The 25,270-nt window shown below is 45.6% G+C and overlaps 1 protein-coding gene across 1 annotated transcript; it reads right to left on the bottom strand.

The window, feature by feature from the left end:
- Positions 1-3,142: 3,142 nt before the first annotated feature.
- Positions 3,143-18,115, bottom strand: WDR12 (WD repeat domain 12). The gene is made up of 13 exons (XM_056861303.1): positions 18,072-18,115; positions 15,211-15,305; positions 14,029-14,123; positions 10,787-10,893; positions 9,524-9,639; positions 7,726-7,880; positions 6,390-6,435; positions 5,877-5,968; positions 5,524-5,664; positions 5,295-5,400; positions 4,765-4,897; positions 3,501-3,573; positions 3,143-3,238 (listed from the first exon to the last, which is right to left on the bottom strand). The coding sequence occupies exons 1-13, from the start codon at positions 18,110-18,112 to the stop codon at positions 3,161-3,163; spliced, it is 1,278 nt and encodes a 425-aa protein (XP_056717281.1). The 5' UTR covers positions 18,113-18,115; the 3' UTR covers positions 3,143-3,160.
- Positions 18,116-25,270: the final 7,155 nt, after the last annotated feature.

Genomic DNA, 25,270 nt, shown 5'->3' with positions numbered 1-25,270 from the left:
AAAACCTCCCGCCGGTGGTGAAGAGGAACCTAGCAACCCTAAGAAACAGCCTTATTTTTTTGCGAATTAATTTAAATAAACGTGAGTCTCGTAGTACCTTCAAGACCAGGGTTGCCAGCTCCAGGTTGGAAAATACCCGGAGATTTTAGGGGCGCAGCCTGAGGGCAGGGTTTGGGGAGGGGAGAGACTTCAATGCCATAAAGTCCAATGACCAAAGCGGCTATTCTCCAGGGGAACTGATCTCTATCCCCTGGAGATTAGTTGTAAAAGCAGGAGATCTCCAGCCACCATCTGGAGGTTGGCAACCCTGTTCAAGGCAAACTTTAAAGGGGAGAGATTTGGGGTTTGTTATTTTTTTAATATATTTTAGCTGGGGAGCAAGTGTTTCTAACTATTATTGTAAGCCCCCTTGAACCACGAGAAAAGGCAGGATACAGATGTTCGAATAGATTAAAAATGAATGGTTTTATGACACAGGCTGTTTGTGAGTCAGTCAGCCCCCGCTGTGGTCCGCAAAAGCTTGCGCTCCAATTTTTTTAAAAAAGGTTATGCACAACCCCCTTCTCCCAGCCATGAGAAATAGAAGTGTTTATTTTTGCTGCTACAGAACAACTCCCAAGGCACTCCTCCAGAAGCTGCTGCAGAGGTAAATCTCCCTCAGGGATGTATGAAAGGTTCCTAACAAGATCCAAAAATCTCAAGAAAAGGTGGAGATGTAGATGGCCGTGTTAAAGGAAAGGGAGGCAGCAGAATTAAACAGAGATGGACAATCATGCACATGACAAGCTGGTCCAAACAACCTTTTTATTGGTTTTACATGGTTGTGTTAAAATTAATACAGTGGCTCTCAGGCTATAATCCTGAGAAGCAAATTCTTTTGAAACCAGCTGCTTCTAAATAAATACGGTTACGGATAATATCAGACTGTGTTTTTCTGCACTTGCGCTACATTTTAAATTAACCAAAAAGGGGGGGGGGAAGAGAACCCCCCTTTAAAAAACCCACACTAAGGAGGCATGAACATACTTCAGAAGGGATGAAATGTTGAAAATAATGGGGTGGGAGAGGGAGAGAACATGAAAAACTCAAAGCCCTGAGAGTTTAAGAGGAGGAGATTTTGTAACACTGGGTTTGTCTTCAGTGTTTTACTTTCAGCATTTTCACAAGTGTCATAAATAACAATAGAAAACTCAACAGAAAGCTTTCTCCCATTCCAGCTCTAATGAGTGCATGTTTGATAGATTTATTTGCAAAAAAAAAAAAAGTTTATTACATTCACACGTTGTATATTTTGGTACACAGCAATAATAGGATTGGATCAGTCATCTAATCCTGGTTCCTTACTCAATGAGGGAAATCCAGAACTGGGATAGACTGGTCTTTAACACAGGGAAAATGCCCAGTGGACCTCTGGCCGCTAGAAATAGAGTTAAACCCCAGTAGTTCTGCCAGTGCTACTGAAGGAAATATTTCTGTTAGCATGACATGACTGTGATGTCATCTTTAGCTTGCTTGGTTAGAAAAATTAACTTTTGTACCCTGGGAGTTGGTATACTGACAGGAAACCCAAGAAATGGTTTCAGCCAACTGAGCATAGCTGCTTATCAGTAATCAAGGCCATAAGTCTGTAGAAAAACAAGTTTTAGCCAATGTGTAGTAGGCAATCACCTATAAAAGTGGGCGTTGGTAGATGATTGGATGTATCACCTTGCCATGCTGTTAGTGATGAAAATGAGACAATGGTATAGTGATGTAAAATGAATTATAAGTACATGTGTTCATAGGAGCGGGGTTCAGAAGAATGCTTTGTGACTGTGGTTAGGAAGGATACTTCGGTCAGGGCATAATACAATTGTCTTAAAAATTGTAGTGCCTCCAAGTGAACTGGATTGTGAACCCCTTGTTAGGACTCAAAGATTTCATTGTCACTACTAAGTTTACTTGGTTTGGATCTTTCAGTGGCAACCATGAAGAAGAAGAGTTGGTTTTTATATGCTGACTTTCTCTACCACTTAAGGAAGAATCAAACTGGCTTACAATTCCCTTCCCTGCCCCACAACAGACACCCTTTGAGGTAGGTGGGGCTGAGAGAGCTGTGACCAGCCCAAGGTCACCCAGCAGGTTTCATGTGTAGGAGTGGGGAAACCAACCCGGTTCTCGAGATTAGAGTCCACTGCTCCAAACCACCGCTCTTAACCACTTCACCACACTTTCTCTCACTGCCATCTCAGCAGCTGCCTCCTCCTGCACCGCCATGGTTGGTAGCAGTAGTGGGATCTGAGAGCTGTGGGGATGGGAAGGGGTCTGCTCAGCTTTTCTTTTTCCTTGGCCATATTAACTTCCCCATCTGCCCCTGTCCAAAGTTAGAGCATTCCTGACAGATAGCTCCCCCAGAAGACAAAGAATAGAGCTTCAGGTTAAGTCTTTGTAAAGATTTAGCTACCACTTCGGTGTATAAGACAGGATGAAATTACCTTGCAGTGCTGACTGTATTATCTTCTCTGTATCGTTCCAGTTTTAGAATATACACCACTGAAGCAAGCATGATAAACCCTATATGAATATTCAGCTGAGGATGCGGCTACTTGAGATCCGCACAGAATGAATTAAGGTAAATTATAACGTCTCCTTGCAGGATCAGGAGTCTTTCCAGTTCAACAGTTAATCTTAACAGCCTCAGCCCCCAAAAAACTACTGAAGACTGTTGAATGTGATGGTCAGTACACTGCATTATAATAACTGTGTTAAGGAACCTTCTGAGTTTTTTACTGGAATCCCAAATGAGTAGTGTGTTCCTCTGCAGCCTCAGATTTTCAGTGGAGTTCCTACTATACCTAACAGAAGCCTGGTACAAGGGCAACCATCATCATTTAATTTAAAAAACAACAACAACTTTGTAGTCCATAAAATAAATCCTCTCGTTACAGTGTATACAGGTTTAGTTCAGGTAATAGTTAAGCATGTTATTTTATTCATCTGGCTTTAAATACAAAAACATGCTGTCGTCAACCCCCCACCCCCCCCGGCAAGCCAACCAAAGAAACTAAACAGTTATAAACGAACACCGAGCACATTTTCTACAGATGTTTCAGAAACAGATTACAAAACCGAACAAAACTATAGAAGGAAATGTTGTTTGACGGGAAAACCAGAGACGTTTTCATGCGCCAACATCTGAGGCACTTGCTGGACATCTGTAGGAATACAGCTTGTTGTCCGCTCCGCCACTCAGCAATAACTAGGAGAAAAAACAATCTAGTTAAGACACCGTTCACCGTTAGCCCTTTTTCCTGTCTAAACAAGATCCTAAACACTAGCAAAGATAATTCTGTCTCGATATGTACAAGACGAGAAATAAAAATCACACCATGCTGGCAGCACCTTTGTGCTGTTCTGTATAGATACATTATAACCGAGTCTTTTAAAGCACATGTCCCAAGCCAAACATCACGGTTGCACTCAGTGGTCCCTCAACCTGTGCCCAAACAGGAAGTTCTTACCCCTGCTTCTGTCCACTCCACACACAGAACCTTGTCTTCATGAGCAGCCAAGTCATAGAGGGGAGCCTTGCAGCTGCAGAGACACAGACGGGAGAGATTCATTGCTTGTTTTTCTTTCAATTCTATCTTGAAAGCTAATGACTCAAATCAGCCCAAAGGTTTGTGGGGAAGGGCTGTGGCTCAGTGGCAGAGCCTCTGCTTTGCATGCAGAAGGTCCCAGGTTCAGTCCCCAGCATCTCCAGTTAAAAAGACCAGGTAAGGGGTGATGTGAAAGACCTCTGCCTAAATCCTGGAAGGTTGCTGCCAGTCTGAGTAGCCAATACTGACCTCGATGGACTGGTGGTCCGATTCAGTCAAGGCAGATTCATGTGTTGCTTATGGACAAGCATAAGAACATAAGAAAGGTCATGCTGGATCAGACCAGGGTCCATCAGGTCCATCAGTCTGTTCACGCAGTGGCCAACCAGGGGCCTCTAGGAAGCCCCCAAACAAGATGACTGCAGCAGCATTACCCTGCCTGTGTTCCAAAGCACCTAATATAATGGGGAAGCGCCTCTGATGCTGGAGAGAATAGGTATGCATCATGACTAGTATCCATTTTGACTAGTAACCATGGACAGCCCTCTCCGCCATGAACATGTCCACTCCCCTCTTAAAGCCTTCCAAGTTGGCAGTCATCCCCACATCCTGGGGCAGGGAGTTCCACAATTTAACTATGCCATCCCCCTCATCCCCCCTTTTCTTTCATAGTCTCAGTTTAGGTATATTTTCACTTATTTAGAAATTTATACCCTGCTTTTCTGCCAAATGAAGACCCAAAGCATCTTACGGCATTCTTCTCCTGTCCTCCATTGTATCCCACCAACAACTCTGTGAGGCAGGCAAGGCTGAAAGTGACAGGCTCAAAGCTTCTATGGCAGAGTGGGGATTTGAACCCCAGGTCTCCAAGATCCTAGCCTGACACTCTGTAGTCTCACTTTAATTATGTACAACAAATTACCTATGAAGGTTTTTTGAAAATAATGATGATGAAAAGTTCACGTCTCTCTCATAAGAAAAGGGGATTTTTCTGCGTTACGTGCTGTTCTCAAATGCGAATTTAAGGCACATTTGCTTTTTTAGACTTAGATTTGTAAGCCCAGATGAGCAAATATTGCTAAAAATGGCCTGTGACCCGCAACAGGTCGTACATTTCCCTGTCAACCTAGGAAATGGTTTCTTCTTTCTTACGTGAACCCACGCGCAAAACCCCTCAGACATTTACCTCCTTGTGTCCCAGATTTTAACTAGATTGTCTAGAGAGCCAGAGATTAGCTGTTGTTCATGGGTGGGCGACCACCTGACTGACGTCACCCAGCCAGTGTGCGAGGTAAGCGAAAGCAGCACCAGGGAACCGTCTGAAACGAGCAAGAAGACATTCCTTAGATGTAGGCCGGTCACAAAAACCATTCATAGAATTTACAACACAGTTGAGATCAGTGCACCAAGGATCCAGGTAAAATTTCAATAGGGGGCCAACGTTTTGGCATGTGTACCAGAAGTCAAGTTCAAAGTATGAGATACAGGTAGAGTATCCCTTATCCGGACATCCCATATCTAGGCTGATCCAAAAACTGGACCCTGTGAGCCAGCATGCAGAGGAGCGTAATAATAAAGATTATAACACCGCATCTTGGTTGGAAAAATCTTACCATACAATAGCCCAACGCATGAGTATTAAATAGTTAACCATAGTCAACTAGCAAAATATAGTTTCACGCATGTTGTAAAATTCTCCACCTCTTTTTCACTCACCTTTGGTGCGTGGATCCCATAACCTGATGTGTCTGTCTGTGCTTCCGGAGGCTAGACGCCGACAGAGGGGTGAGTAGGAAACCGAGTTGAACACCTTGCTTCCAGTCTACATAAGAAACAAGGGAATTGTAAGGAACGAACTGTAGTTTAGATGTTGCGGAAGTTGCTTGTAGAAGCAATTCCGTTACCGCTCCAGCAAAAAGTGAACCGAGATTACAAACGTTCTCACCAAAGTTGATTTGAGGCCTCCCGTTTCAACATCCCACACCTTGATCGTGTGGTCCCAAGAAGCACTGCATAATTCTTCTGTATCTGACCAGAGTACGGAGGATACCGCTCCTGTATGACCCGAGAGAGTTGTGATAGGAGTCTAGGTAGGAAAAAATAAAGATTGGGAGAAGCTGCTTAACATTTTTATTATATGAAATAAGTTTGTCCACCAAGGCTGCAATCCTACATTTACTTACTTAGGAATAAGCCTTGCTGAATACAAGGGGATGTATTTCCAGTTCAACGTACAGGTGTTAGGCAGGTTTCAAACATCCCCTCCCAAGAACTTTATACAACCCAATTTCATCTTACTCTTGTTAGTCCCACATGTTCGGTTTTCTGCTTTTTTCTTGGTCTGTCAGCTACTTCCTCCATTTCCATTTCATCTTCTTCATCTGTAGGCACTGGAATTAAAAAACAATCATATTGGTCAGCTCCTCATTACTATAGAATCATAGAGTTGGAAGGGGCCATACAGGGGGGAGACTTGTCACAGGAGTAGTGTGAACGAAAAGGATTACAGAAATCAGAGAAACATAATCATACTGTACTCTCTAAAGTATGTGCATAGTTTTAATATGCAGTGTTTAGAACACTATTGGGCATGTGGAACTCCTAGCGCTCTCAGTCAGATTATAGTTGGAGGATGCACGAACCAGCAGTTTGTTGATGCTAGAGAAGTCTGGCTCAAGTCCCTGCCTGCGTAGCAGATCTCCTGAGAATCCCATGATAAAACACCTTCAACTCCAGGATGAAACAAAGGCAGGCTATAAAGGAAACCACCAAGACGAATAAAAAACAAGTAGTGTGAGACACAGATCTTACCTGCAGACCAGATCTTTAACATCATATCCCAGGATCCACTGCAAAACTAAGAAATACCAAAAAAGAAAAAAAATCACAAACTTTTAACAAAAAAGCAGTCAAGCTTCAGTAAGGTTCCCCACTACCAGCTCTCTCCATTAGTGGCCTCCCAACACCCTTGCCTTGAAGATACATCATGGCAGGAGAAACCATAGGAGATACCTCCGATTTACAGTCCGGACCATCCTGTGGAGAGCCAGCATGGTATAATAGTTAAGAGCGGTGGTTTGGAGCAGTGGAGTCTGAGCTGGGATTCAAACCTAGCTGTCCCAGATCCTAATCTAACCACTGGCGTTCTGACTTTCAAGATGGTGGTGGTGGCTGCAGTTTTTTAAACACAGTGATTAGATTCCCTCTCCCCTAAGGTAGGTCTTCTGTTTGGGTAGGTAACCCTGTCAATCTCCTGAAATTACAACTGATCTCTAGGCGACAGAGATCAGTTTCCCCATTGAGAGCCAGCGTGGTGTAATGGTTAAGAGCGGTGGTTTGGAGCGGTGGAGTCTGATATGAACCGGGTTTGATTCCCCACTCCTCCACATGAGCGGCGGACGCTAATCTGGTGAACTGAATTTGTTTCCCCACTCCTACACGTGAAACCAAGTGGGTAACCTTGGGCTAGTCACACTCTCTCAGCCCCACCTACCTCACAGGGTGTCTGTTGTGGGGAGGGGAAGGTGATTGTAAGCCGGTCTGATTCTCCCATAAGTGGTAGAGAAAGTCGGCATATAAAAACCAACTCTTCTTCTTCTATGCATGCTCTATGTTGCATGTGCAGTGCCTTCCTCTGATGCCAGGTGCTTTTCAGCACACTGAAAGACGCTGGTCTTGCATAAACAGATGAGGAATGCCCTCCACATTAGGGGACCATTCCGGCAGCAGAATAGGGTGAAGCATGAGCTGAGGCAAGGCTTAGGATTCAAGCCCCAGTATCTCAGAAGATGGTAGAATTTTGAGTTGGGTGGGGCTGTGGCTCAGTGGTAGAGCATCTGCTTGGCATGCAGAAGGTCCCAGGTTCAATCCCCGGTATCTCCAGTTAAAGAGACTAGGCAGGTAGTTGACATGAAAGACCCCTGCCTGAGACCCTGGAGAGCCGCTGCCAGTCTGAGTAGGCAATACTGACTTTGATGGACCAAGGGTCTGGTTCAGACAGCTTCATGTGTTTTAAAAAGGAGTACAAGTCATTTTTGCAAAGAGGCAACACCGCTACCCGCCTTTAGGGGCTTGGAAAACAAAACGAATGCTACTTCCTGAAAGGAATTCCTCAAGTACATTTGTGGGTAAAGCTAAAGAAACTTACTTTCGTTCTTGAGCCATCAACCGCTAGGGCTTCTACGCTTCCTGCATGTCCCCTGCAACGGTGAAGCACTTTCACAGTGTTCTTTTCTACGTTCCACTCCCAGAGCAGGACTGTCTGATCCATAGAGGCGCTCAGCAGCAGGCAAGACAAGCCGTCTGAAGGCACAGAAGAAGGAAGTAGAGCCTCTCCTGAAGCCAACTGCCCCATTCCCTCCACCCCCAGATAACAGAGTGAAGATTTGCAAAAAAAGATCCTGCACGCAGATACATTCACACCCCAAAACACCAACAAGCCATAATAATAAGAAGAGTTTGTTTTTATACCCAGCTTTTCACTACCTTTAAGGAGTCTCAAAGCAACTTACAATCGCCTTCCCTTCCTCTCCCCACAACAGATACCTTATGAGGTAGGCGAGGTTGAGAGAGTTTGGAGAGAACTGTGACTGGCCCACGGTCACCCAGCAGGCTTCTTCTGGAGAAGTGGGGAAGCCAACCCAGTTCACCAGATTAGTCTCCACCACTCATGTAGAGGAGTGGGGAATCAAACCCGGTTTTCCAGATTAGAGTCCACCGCTTTTAACCACTACACCACACTGGCTCCTAAATAGGCCTAGCATATTAACAGCATGCAGAATGACAGAACAGTGAAAGGAAATGTATAATTCTACAGAATATGAAAGTCACTTGTACATTTCCCCAATGTAATCACATTGATTGCTAACATAACCCAAAGAAATGCATGATCCTTGCCTCTCAGAAGCCTTAGATCAAACCCCAGGTACCCACGGTTTCAGCGGGTAGCTCTAATTTCTGCCTGGAAATGTTTACACATTAAAGGTGCTACGTAAGAGCCAGTGTGGTATAGCAGTTAGGGTACTGGACAGAGATCAATGAGATCTAGGTTTGAATCTCCTCTCGGCCTCAAAAGCTCACTCGAGTGATTAGAGACCCATCATTCTGTCTCACACTAACCCACCTCCCAGGGTTGTTGTGAGCACCAAAAGGAGGAAGGGAGAACAATGTACACTACCTTAAGCTCCTCAGAAGAAGGGAAAGATAAATGGCAACAGTCAAAACAACTGATGAATTAAGTTCGGTTCAGTTGGTACAAAACAATAACTGAAGAATTCATCTTCAAGTATTTGAAGGGCTGTCACATAGAGGACGGTGCTGAGTTGTTTTCTGTTGCCCCAGAAGGTCGGACCAATGGGTTGAAATTAAATCAAAAGAGTTTCTTTACCTTTTGTATAAATGACACATGTGCTTTTACTGGCTTATGCTGTATTAATAAATCTGAATACTCTGAATCAAAAGAGTTTCCGGCTAAACGTTAGGAAGAAATTTCTAACAGTTGGAGCGGTTCCTCAGTGGAACAGGCTTCTTTGGAAGGTGGTAAGCTCTCCTTTGGAGGTTTTTAAGCAGAGGCTAGATGCTGATTCTATGGCCTTAGTCAGATCATGAGAGGGAGGGCAGGAAGGTTTGCATCAGAGTTTGGCTCTCGTGACCCTTTCTTGCATGCCCAGGGTAATGCCAGTCGCCACTTTGGGGTCAAGAAGTAATTTTTCCTCCAGGCCAGATTGGCCAGGGATCCTGGAGGTTTTTCCCTTCCCACATCTTCTGGGCATGGAGCAGGGGGTCACTGGGGGTGTAGGGGGGAGGTCATTGTGAATTTCCTGCATTGTGCAGGGGGTTGGACTAGATGACCCTAGTGGTCCCTTCCAGCTCTATGATTCTATGAAGCATTCAGGTTGGTGAATTTTCTGGTGAATGAAGTCCCAAACAAATGGAAGTCTACTTACCTTTCTTTACCCAGGCCACATCTTTTACCACATCTACGTGCCCAGCAAGAGTCGTTATGGGTTTGCCTTCTAGTGACCAGATCTGAGAAGTCTGATCATAAGAGCCTGTCAAAATCCTACAGAATTCAGAAACAAGAAAACCTCTCATAGCTTTTTCTTCGGGCACATTACCTGGAACGGCAGAAACATTATGCAGATCATGTCTGCGTAAAGTTTAATGCTTGAATGTTTTTGTGTTAAGTTTAATGCTTGAATGTTTTTGCTAACGAAGAACACTTTTTCCAGCAAGAAAACCAGTATTATAATTGGGTTTATTATTAGATTTCTCAGTGGCCTTTGATATGGTCCAGGACATCCTGTTCAGATATTTGGAGGTAGCAGCACATGTCAAGAAATGTGCTTTGGAATAGTCTGATTCAGTATAAGGCAGCTTCATGTGTGTTCGACCCAGCCAATCTGGCCACATGCATCCATGCCCAAAACCTTGATTAGGAGAAAGCAAAAAGCACCACAGAGGACATTTGCACCCTTTTAGCGACTGAGAGAACCAGGTATTTGTTGGGTCAGTACGGTTGCCAACCTCCTGGTACTAGCGGGAGATGTCCTGCTATTACAACTGATCTCCGGCTGATAGAGATCAGTTCACCTGGAGAAAATGGATGCTTTGGCAATTGAACTCTATGGCATTGAAGTCCCTTCGCTCCGCCCCAAAAACCTCCCACCGGTGGCGAAGAGGGACCTGGCAACCCTATGGGTGAAAGTCACCTCCCATTTTGAACTCCACCACAAGTTTTTCTTTGCAGAAAATAATTCAGATAAAAATTAATTATTTGGGTGGTAGTAGAAAGAAGAGAGGGAATAAGTCATTCCTATATTAAATTTCCCTGACCTGGATGGCCCAGGCTAGTCTGATCTCGTCAGATCTCAGAAGCTAAGCAGGGTCAGCCCTGGTTAGTATTTGGATAGGAGACCACCAAGGAATACCAGGGTTGCTATGCAGAGGAAGGCACTGACAAACCTATGTTAGTCTCTTGCCATGAAAACCCCAAAAAGGGGTTGCCATAAGTCGGCTGCGACTTGACGGCACTTTATACACATACACATATTAAATTTAGATTAACAAAAGTGGTTTAAGGAGCAGCGTGGATACAATGATACAGTTGCTTCTGAACAGGAGCATGTAACATGTGAAGTAAACTTACATTTAGCAAAGTACACTAAAAAAGTGGGAAAACCTGAACAATATTAACAGACCCCTCTTACCATTCTTCTGTAGCTGCAATAGAACTGATCCAGTCATCATGAAACATGCATTGTTCCGGCTGAGGAGCCATGTACTTCTCTACATATTCTATTTCCACTACTTCTTCCTGCATGTACAAAAAATTCCAAGAAAGTAGTCAGTCAGCTATTGTGAATTCTTAACATTTCCTTCGCAGCACAATAGCCTGAAACACTACCAGAAATTGGGATGTGGACTGTACAATTATTCAGCTGTTTTGACCTACAATGATCCTTCTGAATGCAGTATATTTGGCTGGTGGGGCTTCTTTAGGATCTCTAGAGATGTAAATACACACAAAAATTCAGGGGGCAAGCGCCAGAACCCCCCTCCCATTTTTCAAACAGAAAAATTAGGAAATCTGAGGGCACTGGGGAAAACTCCTATGAAACGTTTTCTCTTTTAGACTGAGCGGGTGCTGCGGAGCTGCACGATGCTCCTCTGATGCTGCAGTTTTTTCTTGGTGCAGCACTGCTGTTTTCTATAGGGCTATTTTCCCCATTTTCGAATTTTTGTTTTTAAAAGGCCTTTTTTAGCCTTCGTGCAGCTGGGAAACCTCTTGAGGCGTGGCGCCGGTGCCTCAGCCTTGTTGTCCCCGGCCGCTGCAAGGCTCAGGAATGAGCTTTAGGCCAAAAAGTGCAAGTTTATATGCCAAAAATGATATATTTTATGTTGTTAAATCAGTAACAGAAGGTTATGTTGGATAGGAAAGTAAGTATTACATGTATTCCAATTTTTCCAAAAAATTTTTTCTTCTGCCTTCAAAATTTCCAGAAATTATACATCTCTAACCGTGCATTCCTGAAGGGGATTGCCGAAGCCGCACAGGGACCAGTGTGACCCGTACACCGGCATCTGTGCCGCTTGTGCCATCGAGATACACCTGTGAAATCATGGCACAGCCCTGTGGAATTCTATGGGGAGTTCCAGGGGGCTTCCCCCCCAAAAAAAAAATACTTTTAAATTTATTTTTCAGCTTGCTGCAGACAGAAAGTGGCTCTGGAGGCAGCGCCATTGCACCACCTCCACCCACCGCCCATCTGCCCCCCTTCAGAAATGGGCTGCCCAGATCTCAAAGGTACGTGCCTAACTGCATGTACATACTCTTCACACAACGCAGTTAAATTGTGGAACTCCCTGAACCAGGATGTGGTGATGGCTGCCAGCTTCAAAGGCTTTAAGAGGGGAGTGGACATGTTCATGGAGGAGAGGGCTATCCATGGCTACTAGTATGATGCATACCTATTCTCTCCAGGATCAGAGGAGCATGCCTATTATATTTTGTGCAGTGGAACACAGACAGGATAATGCTGCTGCAGTCGTCTTGTTTGTGGGCTTCCTAGAGGCACCTGGTTGGCTACTGTGTGAACAGACTGCTGGACTTGATAGGCCTTGGACTGATCCAGCATGGCCTTTCTTCTTTTCTTAACAGCTACTTTGCAAGCCTTAGCCAGGACAGTTAACTAACTTCAGTGGATGGCAGATGGCACCGCAACGTTTCTGTGGCATTTATTTATACCAGTATCAGCTTATCCATGCAAAAATCAAAGATGCCATCATAAGCACACTTCCTTGGCAGACAATCCAAGAGTTCAGTGGAACTTAAAAGGTAAAGGTCCCCTGTGCAAGCACTGGGTCATTCCTGACCCATGGGGTGATGTCACATCCCCACGTTTCCAAGGCAGACTTTGTTTACGGGGTGGTTTGCCAGTGCCTTCCCGAGTCATCTTCCCTTTACCCCCAGCAAGCTGGGTTCTCATTTCACCGACCTCGGAAGGATGGAAGGCTGAGTCAACCTTGACCCGGCTACCTGAAACCGACTTCCGTCGGGATCAAACTCAGGTCGTGAGCAGAGCTTTTGACTGCAGTACTGCAGCTTAACACTCTGCGCCACGGGGCTCCTTCAGTGGAACTTACATCTGAGTATATATGATTAAGATTCAATCAAGAGTCATTTTTCTAATGCCATATGATAGAAACCCTTAAACCTTACTAGGGCAAGAGTGCCACCAAGAGTGTCTGGGATTTTGGACCCCTGGGGAGTTACATTAGGATGACCCATTCGTTTCCATTCCATATGGAAAAAGCAAAAAAGAGATGCAAGGTGACTGGTGACAGCTTTACTGTCATGTACAGCCCTACACATTTCGCTTTTTAAGCCTCACCAGGGAAATCAGAGGGAATTTTTTGCTAAACCTTTCCAACAGCAATTGAGATTTGGGATTTTGCCTTGTCTTCAGTGTTTGGTCTTATAACATGACCATTTTTATTTGTATAATATTGACGAATCATATACAAAATACAGTTCCCATTTTTGTAGGAACTCTTTACTGGATCTTTTGTTTCTTTGATTTGTCAGCTTCGTCATCACTGCATATTCTGCCAATTTATCTTTCCAATCTTCAATGTCTGGGCATTCCTCTAACTTCCACTTTGCTGCAATAACAACTGTTGCTGCTGTGATCATGTATCTGGCCAGCTCCTCCATAGGCTTCATGATAGTGGATGGTAAGATTCCTAACAGAGTAGTTTTAGAATCCAATGTGAATTTCACCTTTAGATTTTTTTGCATTTCAGAGTGGACTTCTGTCCAAAACTTTTTTATCTTCTTGCAAGTCCAGCTCTTCCAACTTCTGGTTACTGCAAGGATCTCTGCACCTGCTCTGGGGAACCTGCTACAGCCTAGGTAATGTGCATTTAGCTTAGTCAGTTCAAGTGTATTACTTTTAATTTGAACCTCTCTGTGTGGTGTTGCTGTGTACCTTTTCCTTTGTTTTGCCCCTTCTCCATCACTTTTTTGAATCCAATCACTTCTTTCCTTTCCTCCTCCTCTCTGTTATAAGAAAGCTTTATTATAAAGACATTTTTTGGCTTTGCTTTGTACAATTTATTTCTCTGGGATATTTCTCTGAATCTCTTCGCTACATGCTAGACTCCACAGGCCCTGCTTAGTTGGCTGTAAGGTACTTTCTAGGGTTTCTACCCCGTCACCTTGTTATTGTTCCAGTATCGGGCTAGAAGGATGCCTTCCCAGTGGGTCAGTCTAGATGTTCTCAGGAGGTCCTGGGTGGTGGCGGCTGGTTACCAGGGTGCTTTCCAGGGAACCCTTGCTCTAAGGGTGTTTCCCAGCAAGGAAAGACACCATTCTGCCCTTGCTACCTTAACATCATTGTCAAAATCTTTACATATTAAATCACTAAAAAAAACCACCCAAATGACTTACCGTAGAGATATTTTCTGTTTCCATGTGTTTGACCAAGGCCATTCGCAAGAACTGACCTTTGACGAGGAAGTCAAATTCCACATATTTATGGTTTTCTAGAGACAAATAATTGAGAAAGATTGGATGCATACTTTCACCATACAACCAGAAAATGTAGTTTCCATTTGAACCAGTATGGAGAACCCAGTGTATGCTTGCACAACCCCATAACATTACATAAGTTTAACGAAAGACAATGCTTCACTCAGCAGGTAGGAATCATGCATTCTTTGCAGAACACGTGGTCTATCAAAGTCAGTATTTTCTACTCAAGCAGGCAGCGGTTCTCCAGAGTCGCAGGCAGCGGTCTTTCACATCACCTACTTGCCTAGTCCCTTTAACTGGAGATGCAGGGGATTGAACCGGGACCTTCTGCATGCCAAGCAGATGCTCTACCACTGAGACACGGCTTCTTTTCCTTCTTCATCTATAGAGCAGCTGTGGCTCAGTGGTAGAACAAAAATTGTCCTTCACCTCAGTCTTGGAACAATGGAAAGCCTCATGGAGAAAAAGTGAAGTGTTTGTGTGGTGGAAATTTTGCCCCACTTTCCCTTCACACACTGCATGCACACCCTTCCACATGCCCAGTGACTTTTTATCCATAGGGGTCCCTGGATCCTCAGCACACGGTCCACAGTCATCTGCTGTGGGAAGGGGGCGATGTGCCACCACAAGCATCTTCCAGTTACACATAACCACAGAATCCCACACACCATCATCCATTGTACAAAGCTGTTATGAACCCAATGGCTATTTATGCTGGGCTGTTTCCTCGTGGTCACCCCACCGACTGCTCTGTGCTTCGTTTTGATTATGCATGCCTTTCCCAACCGTCAGAGGTCGCACTGCTCTCCCCGCATGTTTCACCCATATTTTCTGGATGCTGTTTTAGCAAGAATCTGGAAAAAGCAGGCAAAACACACAGAAACGTGGGGGAGAGCAAGGAACCCTCTGATAGTTTGGGAAAGGCATGCATAATCAAAACGAAGCACTGGAGCAGCCGGCAGGGGTGACTGCGGGGAAACAGCCCTGCATAAATGGCCAATATCTGGAGCTTCTAGAATGAAGGGTAAGACAAATGTGATTTAAAAAAATTAAAAACAGGACAAAATCTTGCAAACCACTTCCTCATAATTTACGTACCATTTTTCGCTTCCAGTAGTTTGTTAATAATGTTACTGAGGTCAGCCGTTTCAGAAATGGCTGGGACAGAGAAAGGAACATCATCTACTGTGTATCTATGGAGACAAAAGACGTACCAACTGGTTAAGAGGGTGTGGAATTTTACCAACTTTGCACAGTTTAATAGAGGCTAGGAGGCCTTCTCAATGTAGGAAACATTTATTTTAGTAACTGTAGTTATTAAAAACTGTTATGTTAAGTAAGACAACAAGTCGGACACATTTAATGAGCTTGGTTTCCAACAAGCCCATAATATTTCAACCAGATATGGACTCAGTGGGATTTAATTCTCAATAGAAGTAGAAGAGTTGGTTTTTATACCCACTTTTCTCTACCTTTAAGGAGTCTCAAAGAGGCTTACAATAACCTTCCCTTCCCCTCCCCACAACAAACACCTTGTGAGGTAGGTGGGGCTGAGAGTTCGGAGAGAGCTGTGACTGGCCCAAGGTCACCCAGCAGGCTTCATGTGGAGGAGTGGGGAATCGAACCCAGTTCTCCAGATTAGAGTCCGCCGCTCTTAACCAGTACACCATGCTGGACTACAAATAGCACTAAGGGAAGTGGAATTCATTTTCATTCATGACATACGAATACATGTCCAAAGAGGAAAATCAGTGAGACCTATACTTTGGGCTACAACCTTCCCCATACAAGTGCCGCTTATTTATTTATTTATTTAATTTATACCCCACCTTTCTCTCCAATGAGAACCCAAAGCAAATCACATTGTTCTCCTCTCCTCCATTTTATCCTCACGACAACCCTGTGAGGTAGATTAGCCTGAGTGTATGACTGGCCTAAGATCACCCAGCAAGCTTCTATGGCAGAGTGGGGATTTGAACCTGGGTCTCCCAGATCCTAGTCTGACACTCTAACCCCAGGGTGTTGAACTCAATTGTTACGAGGGCCAGATATAACATAAATGTCACTTGGTCAGGCCGAGTCATGCCTTGCCGGCCCAGATTGAGAGTGGGGTGGTAGTGGCTGCCTCACAGGCCAGATAAGAGCTCTCAAGGGGCCAGATCCTGCTCTAACCACTCCGCCATGCTGGTTTTCACAGGGCATAATGCAGCCCTTAGAACCATAGAGTTGGAAGGGACCACCGGAGTCATCTAGTCCAACCCCCCCTTCTTGCCCTCTCCCCTTTGAGACATGTATGCAGGCACCAAATCAGAGTACCATTGAGAAATTGAGGTGTGCACAGAAGTCACATGTCCCTGTTTTAAGTATATTTGTCCGCTGATTGCAAAGGACCCAAAATCTGAGCTGGCTTGTTTAAATCAATGGATATTTATAGGCAATTTACAAGGTCATTAGCACTAATGAAGCAGTCTCAGACATCACCCCTCAAATTAGTCTAATTAAATAGCTTTATATAGTGTAACGTTTTCAGCCCCACTACAGAAGTGACATGTAACTAAACCCTCTCATGCCACCCAAGCTACCCCAAAGTATAAAACCTAGTAATGAAAAAAAAGTTAGCCTTAGCAAACGGAGAGCTTTAGAAAAAGATTATGGCTACCTTCATGCAGAGGTTTTGCCCTGGTCCACTGGAGGGCTTTAAAAATCAGCAACTGACACATTGCAATAGCATTACAGCAGTCTGCTAGGTTCACTGAAGTCCCAGCTTTGACTTTTTAAAATAGCAGTGTCTATGCCTTTTTTGCTGCCCAAACCTCAGCTGCTAAGAAGGGGCAGCCCTGGTTAGTATTTGGATGGGAGAACGCCAAGGAAGTCCAGGGTCATTATGCAGAGGAAGACAATGGCGAACCACTTCTGTTAGTCTCTTCCCTTTAAAACCCTACTGGGTTGCCATAAGTTGGCTGTGACTTGACAGCACTTTACACACATACAGGCCTTTTTTTACTGTCTTTCCCCCTACATCCCTGCAATGAAAGGGAGAGATCATTATAATGTGATATTGACATGTCGGTTGCTGATGGTTTTTAAATAGCCATCCCATGGGGGACGGGGGCTAGTGCAAAAAGATGAGGGGGAAACTGCTGTGCGGATGCTTCACTACCACGGTGGATCCCTCTCGTTCACAGCAGCAATGACAACGACACAGAGAATCATGCGGCATAAGGGTCTGTGGACTGGAGCGCACATTATCAAATGCATAGTGCTAGTCTCAGTAAATTGCACATTCCCAAAACACAACATAACAAATAATATAATCAGGGATGCCACAAGTTCTAGGGTTGCCAACTCCATATTGGGAAATTCCTGGAGATTTGGGGGAGGGGGTGGAATCTGGAGACAACAAGATTTGGAGAGGGTAGGAACCTCAGCAGGGTATAATGCCACTGAGTTTCTCCTCTGAAGCAGCCATTTTCTCCAGGGGAGATGATCTTGGTCGTCTGGAGATCAGCTGTAACTCTGGGAGATCGCCAGGCCCACCTGGCGGTAGGCAACCCTTAACAAAGGAGATGCATGCAGCTCGAGCATGTATGCAAGAAGAGCAGCCATGATACGAACTGCGCAGGGTTACCAGGTCCCCCCTGGCCATCAGCCGGGGATGAGGGTTGCCAGATCCAGGTTGGGAAACTCCTGGAGATTTGGAGACGGAGCCTGGCGAGGATGGGGAACTCAGTGGGGTATAATGCCACAGAGTCCACCCTCCAAAGCATTCATTTTCTCCAGGGGAACTGATCTCTTTAAGTATGGGGATGAGCTGTAATGCCCAGGTCCCACCTGGAGGCTGGCATCCCTAACAACAACCTAGCCACACGAGCAACTGAACTACACTAGGGCAACATTATAATTTTAACACCCGTGGTGGGAGGGGGGGAAATACAGGCTTAAGCCTCATTCCTGCTCACCTCGTATCCTCAGTAAAGAAGCGAGCCTGCAGCTGCGCCATCACTACGGCCCGAAACAGCCGAGCCAGGCAGCAGATGCAAGAGGAGAAAAAAACCTTTTACGTTTCCCCAGCGCCAGCAATGCCGTCCCCACGTGGCTGAGAGTCGCCCTCTGTCGTAGACCCGATCGCTCGCTCGGGGACTGATTGCTAAGGTCTGATGTTAAAGCTGAAGACACTTCGAATTCTGATTGGCCGTCTCTCCCTCCCCCCCCCCTCCCCTGCAACGTGAAGCTTTTTCCTCTGTTGAAATAAACACGAGTTTTGCGGCTCTTTAAAGGCAGAATTTGAAAAGTGTGATTCTGGCAGAAGCGTTCCATGGTCTAAAGCCCATTGCTTCGGGTGCGCCGAGAGGATCCTCACTATGCATTCCTTTTATGTAAGGGGATGTGCAAGGAAAAATGCAGCCATGGGGAGCCTTGAAAACGTTGGAAGTACAAGGTGAAATGCAATTACGTCGAATTCAAATCTAGTCAAGAAAAACAGAGAAAACCATTCCCTAGAAACATACACCTGTGTCTCATGTTTTGCTAAGATAGTTTACTGTGACATCTAAGCAAAACCAGTTCAATTTCAGATGCTTTTTCATTTCTCGGCTGCCTTCTTCCTACTACCAGTATTCACCAACAATCATTAACTACTTTTTTTTAATTTATTTTTTAAATCCCTTGAGCGCAGCCAAGAACACAATAGTCGTCGAATGCGTAAAATAACTTTGTTGGGGGGTGGAAGAGATGTCAAAGCATCGCAACCAAGTGAAACATCTTTACACTTCTTATTTTTTAAACCCATTCCTACATATTTGCACGGCTTTTAACCTGCACGTGGAGAGTTCTAATCGGAACCAGGAAAAATGCAGGCATCTTTCTTTTTAAAAAACAGGCGTTTCCAAGTCGCCTAACTGGTAAAAAAACCCCCAAAAGTCCACAACTAAACTAAGGCCAATAAAAATAATACAAAAACAGCTCGCATACTATTACGTGTCATTTTCATTGAGCGAGATCATTATAAAGCTATGTCATTATAATACATGCTATTATCTAGCTCTTTTTAAAGAATTTTGTCTTAAAACCCTATTTGGATAGTACTAATAAATAGGAGCCTTGTGACATCCCCCCCAAAAAAGCATTTTTAAAAATCCCCAGCCTTTAAAGTACCACAAGACTCGTTATTTGTTTAAAATTAATTTATTTTACTGCAACAGACAAACAGAGCAGTCCAGAGCAGTTTAAGCACACGACAGGTTCAAAACTGGCAGGTGAGGCGAATGATGCAAGCCGCTCCGAGGTCCCCAATGGGGAGAACTCTGGCGGGGCACAAATGAAACGAAACAAATACATATCTCCGCTGGTTCTTGTAGGTTATCTGGGCTGTGTGACCGTGGTCTTGGTATTTTCTTTCCTGACGTTTCGCCAGCAGCTGTGGGAGGACAGTGTCTCTCAGTGTCAAGTGTGTAGGAAGAGTAATATATAGTCAGAAAGGGGTTGGGTTTGAGCTGAATCATTGTCCTGCAAAAAGTATCCAAGGTAATGTGCTAATCATTGTCCTGTAAGTATCAAAGGTAATGTGCTAATGAGGGTGTGGTATGTTAATATGGAACCATTGTATCCTGAAGTGATCTGTTAATGTGTGAAATCCAAATCTGCATGGCTATTGTGGACTGTAGTTTTTATTAGTCTGGTGGTTTTCAGGCTTGGGTTCCTGTCCTGAAAACCTCCAGACTAACAAAAACTACAGTCCACAATAGCCATGCAGATTAGCTTTGGATTTCACACATTAACAGATCACTTCAGGATACAATGGTTCCATATTAACGTATCACACCCTCATTAGCACATTACCTTTGATACTTACAGGACAATGATTAGCACATTACCTTGGATACTTTTTTGAGGACAATGATTCAGCTCAAACCCAACCCCTTTCTGACTATATATTACTCTTCCTACACACTTGACACTGAGAGACACTGTCCTTCAGTGTTACTCCTCTGAAGATGCCTGCCACAGCTGCTGGCGAAACGTCAGGAAAGAAAATACCAAGACCACGGCCACACAGCCCGGATAACCCACAAGAACCGATGAACTCTAACCGTGAAAGCCGCTTTTCAACGCGGCCCCTTCGGCAAAGCCGCCGCCGCCCCGCCACTTCCGGGTTCTACGGCGCCCCACCGGCACCCAAAATTAGAAGGCGAGAAGCCCCTTCGCGTTTCAGCTCCGGAGCGCTGAAAGGGCTGCGCCTGCGCCGTGCGGGCGGCCTCCGCGGCGGAGCTTCGCCAGAGCCAAGGCGAGGTTGGGCAGACGCGTCCTGACTTTCCTCCTCCCCCTCTTCCCCCCTCCCCTCCCCCCCCCCGCCTCGCTCCCTTTGACTTTCCCTGGCAGGGCTCGTGCGCGCGCCGGCCGAGCGGTGATGCTGATGGCGGGGGAGTGGGGGGGGCAGGAGGAGGAGGAGGAGGTTGCGCGCGCGCCCGAGCGGCCCCCCCCCTCCAGGGAGGGAACCGCCTTGGCCAGACCTGAGGCGGGCGGGTGGGAGCGGATTCCGGTCACTTTGCCCTCAGGGCGGTCCGTCCCCCGTCCCCCACCCCGGCTTGGACGAGGAGGAAGGAAGGTTGTGGTGGAGGAGGGGGCCTGCCAGTCCCAGCCCAGCCCTGTGTGGGGGGACGGGTGGCCGCCCAGCCGCCGCCCCCCCTCCTCATAAATACACATGAAGCTGCCTTATCCTGAGTCAGACCCTTGGTCCATCCAAGTCAGTATTGTCTACTCAGGCCGGCAGCGGCCCTCCGGGGTCTCAGGCAGGGGTCTTTCCCATCACCTACTTGCCTGGTCCCTTTAACTGGAGGTGCCGGGGATTGAACCTGGGAACTTCTTCATGCCAAGCAGAGGCTCTACCACTGAGCCACGGCCCCTCCCCAAAGATGTAATTCTCCCCCCCCCCCCCCATCACGCTAACACATGAAGCTGCCTCCTACTGAATTAGACCCTTGGTCCATGGAAGTCAGCATTGTCTATTCAGACCAGCAGCGGCTCTCCAGGGTCTCAGGCGGAGGTCGTTCACATCACCTGCTTGCCCAGTCCCTTTAACTGGAGATGCCGGGGATTAAACCTGGGACCTTCTGCATACAAACTCTTCGACTGAATCAGACCCTTGGCCCATCAAAGTCAGTATTGTCTATTCAGGCGGGCAGTGGCTCTCCAGGGTCTCAGGCAGGGGTCTTTCACATCACCTACTTGCCGAGTCCCTTTAACTGCAGGTGCCGGGGAGTGAACCTGGGAACTTCTGCATGCCAAGCAGAGGCTCTACCACTGAGCCACAGACCCTAGCTTATTTTTTAAATGTCACCCCTTTGGTAACAATAGTCTGGTAAGGCACATGAAGCTGCCTTATACTGAGTCAGACCCTTGGTTCATCCAAGTCAGTATTGTCTACACAGACCAGCAGCGGCTCTCCAGGGTCTCAGGCAGAGGTCTTTCACATCCACCTACCTGCCTGGTCCCTTTAGCTGGAGATGCTGGGGATTGAACCTGGGACCCTCTGCAAGCCAAGCAGATGCTCTACCAAAAACAACAAACCTAAACAACAACAAAAACAAAACAACCCTAAATTCCTGTTTGTTTTCCAGGATGATGGTTCCAGGCAGGAATGAGCTGTCTTGCAGTGCATTCCTGAGGAGAGTTGGAAGGCTTTAAGAGGGGAGTGGGCATTTTCATGGAGGAGAGGGCTATTCATAGCCACTTGTCAAAATAGATACTAGTCATGATGCATACCTATTCTCTCCAGTATCAGAGGAGCATGCCTGTTATATTAGGTGCCGTGGAGCACAGGCAGGATAATGCTGCTGCAGTCGTCTTTTTGTGGGCTTCCTAGAGGCACCTGGTTGGCCCCTGCGTGAACAGACTGCTGGACTTGATGGGCCTTGGTCTGATCCAGCATGGTCGTTCTTATGTTCTTATAGGTGGACATGTTCGTGGAGGAGAGGGCTATCCATAGGGCTACTAGTCAAAATGAATACTAGTCATGATGCATACCTATTCTCTCCAGTCTCAGAGGAGCATCCCTATTATATGAGGTACTTTGGCAGGGTATTGCTGCTGCAGTCGTCTTGTTTGGGGGCTTCCTAGGGGCACCTGGTTGGCCACTGTGTGAACAGACTGCTGGACATGATGGACCTTGGTCTTATCCAGCATGGCTTTTCTTATGTTCTTATAGGCAGAATGCTGCTGCTGCTGCAGTCATCTTGTTTCTGGACTCCCTAGAGACACCTGGTTGGCCACTGTGTGAACAGACTGCTGGACTTGGTGGGCCTTGGTCTGATCCAGCTTGGCCTTTCTTATGTTCTTATGAGAGTTACTCCAGTCTAAGCCCATTCATTTCATTAGTCCCAAAATGAAACAGGAGCCCCGCTGACACCTTAAGAGAGTGGCAAAATTTGATTCCGGGACTGTAAGGTCCCCTCATAAAACACAAATCCAGTGGCACATTAAAGGCTAGAATCATAGAGTTGGAAGGGACCACAGGGTCATCTAGTCCAATCCCCTGCACAATGCAGGGATTTCACTACTACCTCTCCCCAAACACACCCAGTGACCCCTACTCTATGTCCAGAAGATGGGGGGGGGGGAATCCTCCCAGGAGCTCTGGCTAATAACATTTATTTCAAAAGGAGATTTTGTGACTCGCAGCCCACTTCGTCAGATAGATAGATGAAGGAAAATAGTCCTGGGAGATCTTACGAGGACGGGGAGGGGGGGATTCCTTGGTTCCCTGTCTGACAAAGTGGGCTGCAAGTCATAAAAGCTCATATTGAAATACATGTTGTTCACTAACCCTAAGTATATGCCATAATCTGTATTTAAGGTATCACTACACTATTATTTATTTGTGTGTGTGTGTGTGTGTGTAAAGTGCTGTCAAGTCGTAGCCAACTTATGGCGACCCCTTTTGGGGTTTTCATGGCAAGAGACTAACAGGTGGTTTGCCAGTGCCTTCCTCTGCACAGCAACCCTGGTATTCCTTGGTGGTCTCCCATCCAAGTACTAACCAGGGCTGACCCTGCTTAGCTTCTGAGATCTGACAGATCAGGCTAGCCTGGGCCATCCCAGGCTATTTACTTACTATTTATTTACTTACTTCATATATATCCCAGTTTTCTCCCCAATGGGGACTCAAAGTGATTTAAAACATTATCCCCTTCTCCATTTTGTCCACACAACAGCCTCGTCAGGTAGGTTATGATGAAGAGTGCATGATTGGCCCAAGGTCACCCTGCAATTTCTTGTTGTAGACTAGTATGAGTATTCCCCTAGAAAGTGCCACTGGGGGCATCTCTTCAAAATGAGAGATTCTGCTGAAGTTCTAAACTCCTTTTGCAGTTTTCCTGATGTATTTCAGTGGTTCCCAAAGTGGGCAGTACCACCCCCTGGGGGGCGGTGGGATTACCTAGGGGGGCCCTAAGAGGCAAGGGGGCAGCAGGGGGGCGCTAGAGGTAGGCCCTTTCAATTGTGTTGTTGGATAGGGTAGGGGGCACTGTGGTTGAGTTTGTGGACCAAGGTGGCAGTGGCCCGAGAAGTTTGGGAATCACTGATGTATTTCATGAGTCTGTCTCTTTCCATGAATATACAAATGAGTTATCTTTCAGCTCTATATTGTGCTAATAGTGTTCATCTTTGTAGTGCACTAAATATAATGTACATATTTATTTTAAAAGTTTAGCATACCACTGCATGAAAGACTCTTTTATGGAAATAAAATAATTAATTTCTTCCTCTCTCTCTCTATATATATATATGTATGTAACTTATTACTGTATAATATAATATTACTGTATAATATAATTACATAATATATAATATTAATATAAACTATTAATGTAGAGTGGGCAACATTTTACTTGATACTTGTGTATAATTGTCATTAGCATGACAGATACCAAAGTGTAGTTTGTGGACCTTTAAAACCTTTTTGAAACGAATGTGACTTGAATCAATGTAGAAGAATAAAAAGTAGAATATTTAAAATAAGCGATTGGCTGTTGCAAAGGATCTGGTCATTAACATATGAAGCAATCGTAATGAAACAAGCATAATGTAATCTGGTCTTTTTATTTTCCTGTTTGTTTCTGATCTATTAGTATTTTTACCATAATTGCTTCAAATGTATGCCGGTTGTTCTGAGCGTTGGAAACTTAGAAATTAAAACTGCATTTCTTTCTACTAATTACTTGGTAGCAATGTAGTCATGTTAGGATTAACTGACATTCTATTTAAATAGGAATTGAGTAATAATGTAAGGACGTTTCCTTTTTTGTGAAGGAAGAACAGGGCGTTCAGAAGACCAAGGGGTGTTTGATTCCAAATGGGAACAGGCTTTGGTCTCTAAAATGTGTGAAATCTACTTGGGAAATATGAAAAAAAGAAAATGTAGAAAGCTGCTTAAATACATTTTTGCAGGTTTAAGGCAGGGGTCTGCAAACTGCGGCTCCCGAGCCGCATGCGGCTCTTTGGCCCGTTGAGTGCGGCTCTCCGAACTTGGTTCGGAGCCCCTGCTCTTGCGCCCGCTCGCACCGGCAGCCGGGCTGCAGAGCCGGCGCGCCTGAGAGAGAGAGAGGGCGGGCGAGCGGGTGCACTGTCTCTTCCCCCCCCTGCCGTGGAGAATGGCCGGGTCCCCCTTTCCCTTGCCCTCAATGGTTGGGAGGCTAAAGCTTCCCCTCCCCTCTAGCCAAGGTTCCTGCCCCCCCGCCCGCCTATCAGCTGTTGGGTGGGGCGGGCTTCCTTTGGTAGACCTGGCCTCCGGCTGAGTCCCATTGGGAGGCCACGTCTACCCACTGGCTTTCTTGGCGGTAGACCTGGACTACGAGGAGGGGGAAAAGTCCCCCTTCAGAGGCCAGGTCTACCAATTGGCTTCTATGGGCCTCTGGAGGCCAGGTCTACTGCCAAGAAAGCAAATGGGTAGACCTGGCCTCCCAATGGGACTCAGCTGGAGGCCAGGTCTACCAATAGGCTTTTATGGCGGTAGACCAGGCCTCCAGACGAGGACTCCGGACGGGGAGGGGGAAATGGCAGGGACTTACAATTTAATTTTTATCAATAAATAAGATCACTATTAAGTATGATATCAAGTTTTATTCAGTGTACCTATAGTATAATTAAGACTTAAAACTTTAAT

This window comes from Euleptes europaea, chromosome 15 (assembly GCF_029931775.1).
Source record: "Euleptes europaea isolate rEulEur1 chromosome 15, rEulEur1.hap1, whole genome shotgun sequence".
Lineage (NCBI taxonomy): Eukaryota > Metazoa > Chordata > Lepidosauria > Squamata > Sphaerodactylidae > Euleptes > Euleptes europaea.
Note: the sequence above shows the minus strand (reverse complement) of the source record. Positions and strands in the feature narration are given on the sequence as shown.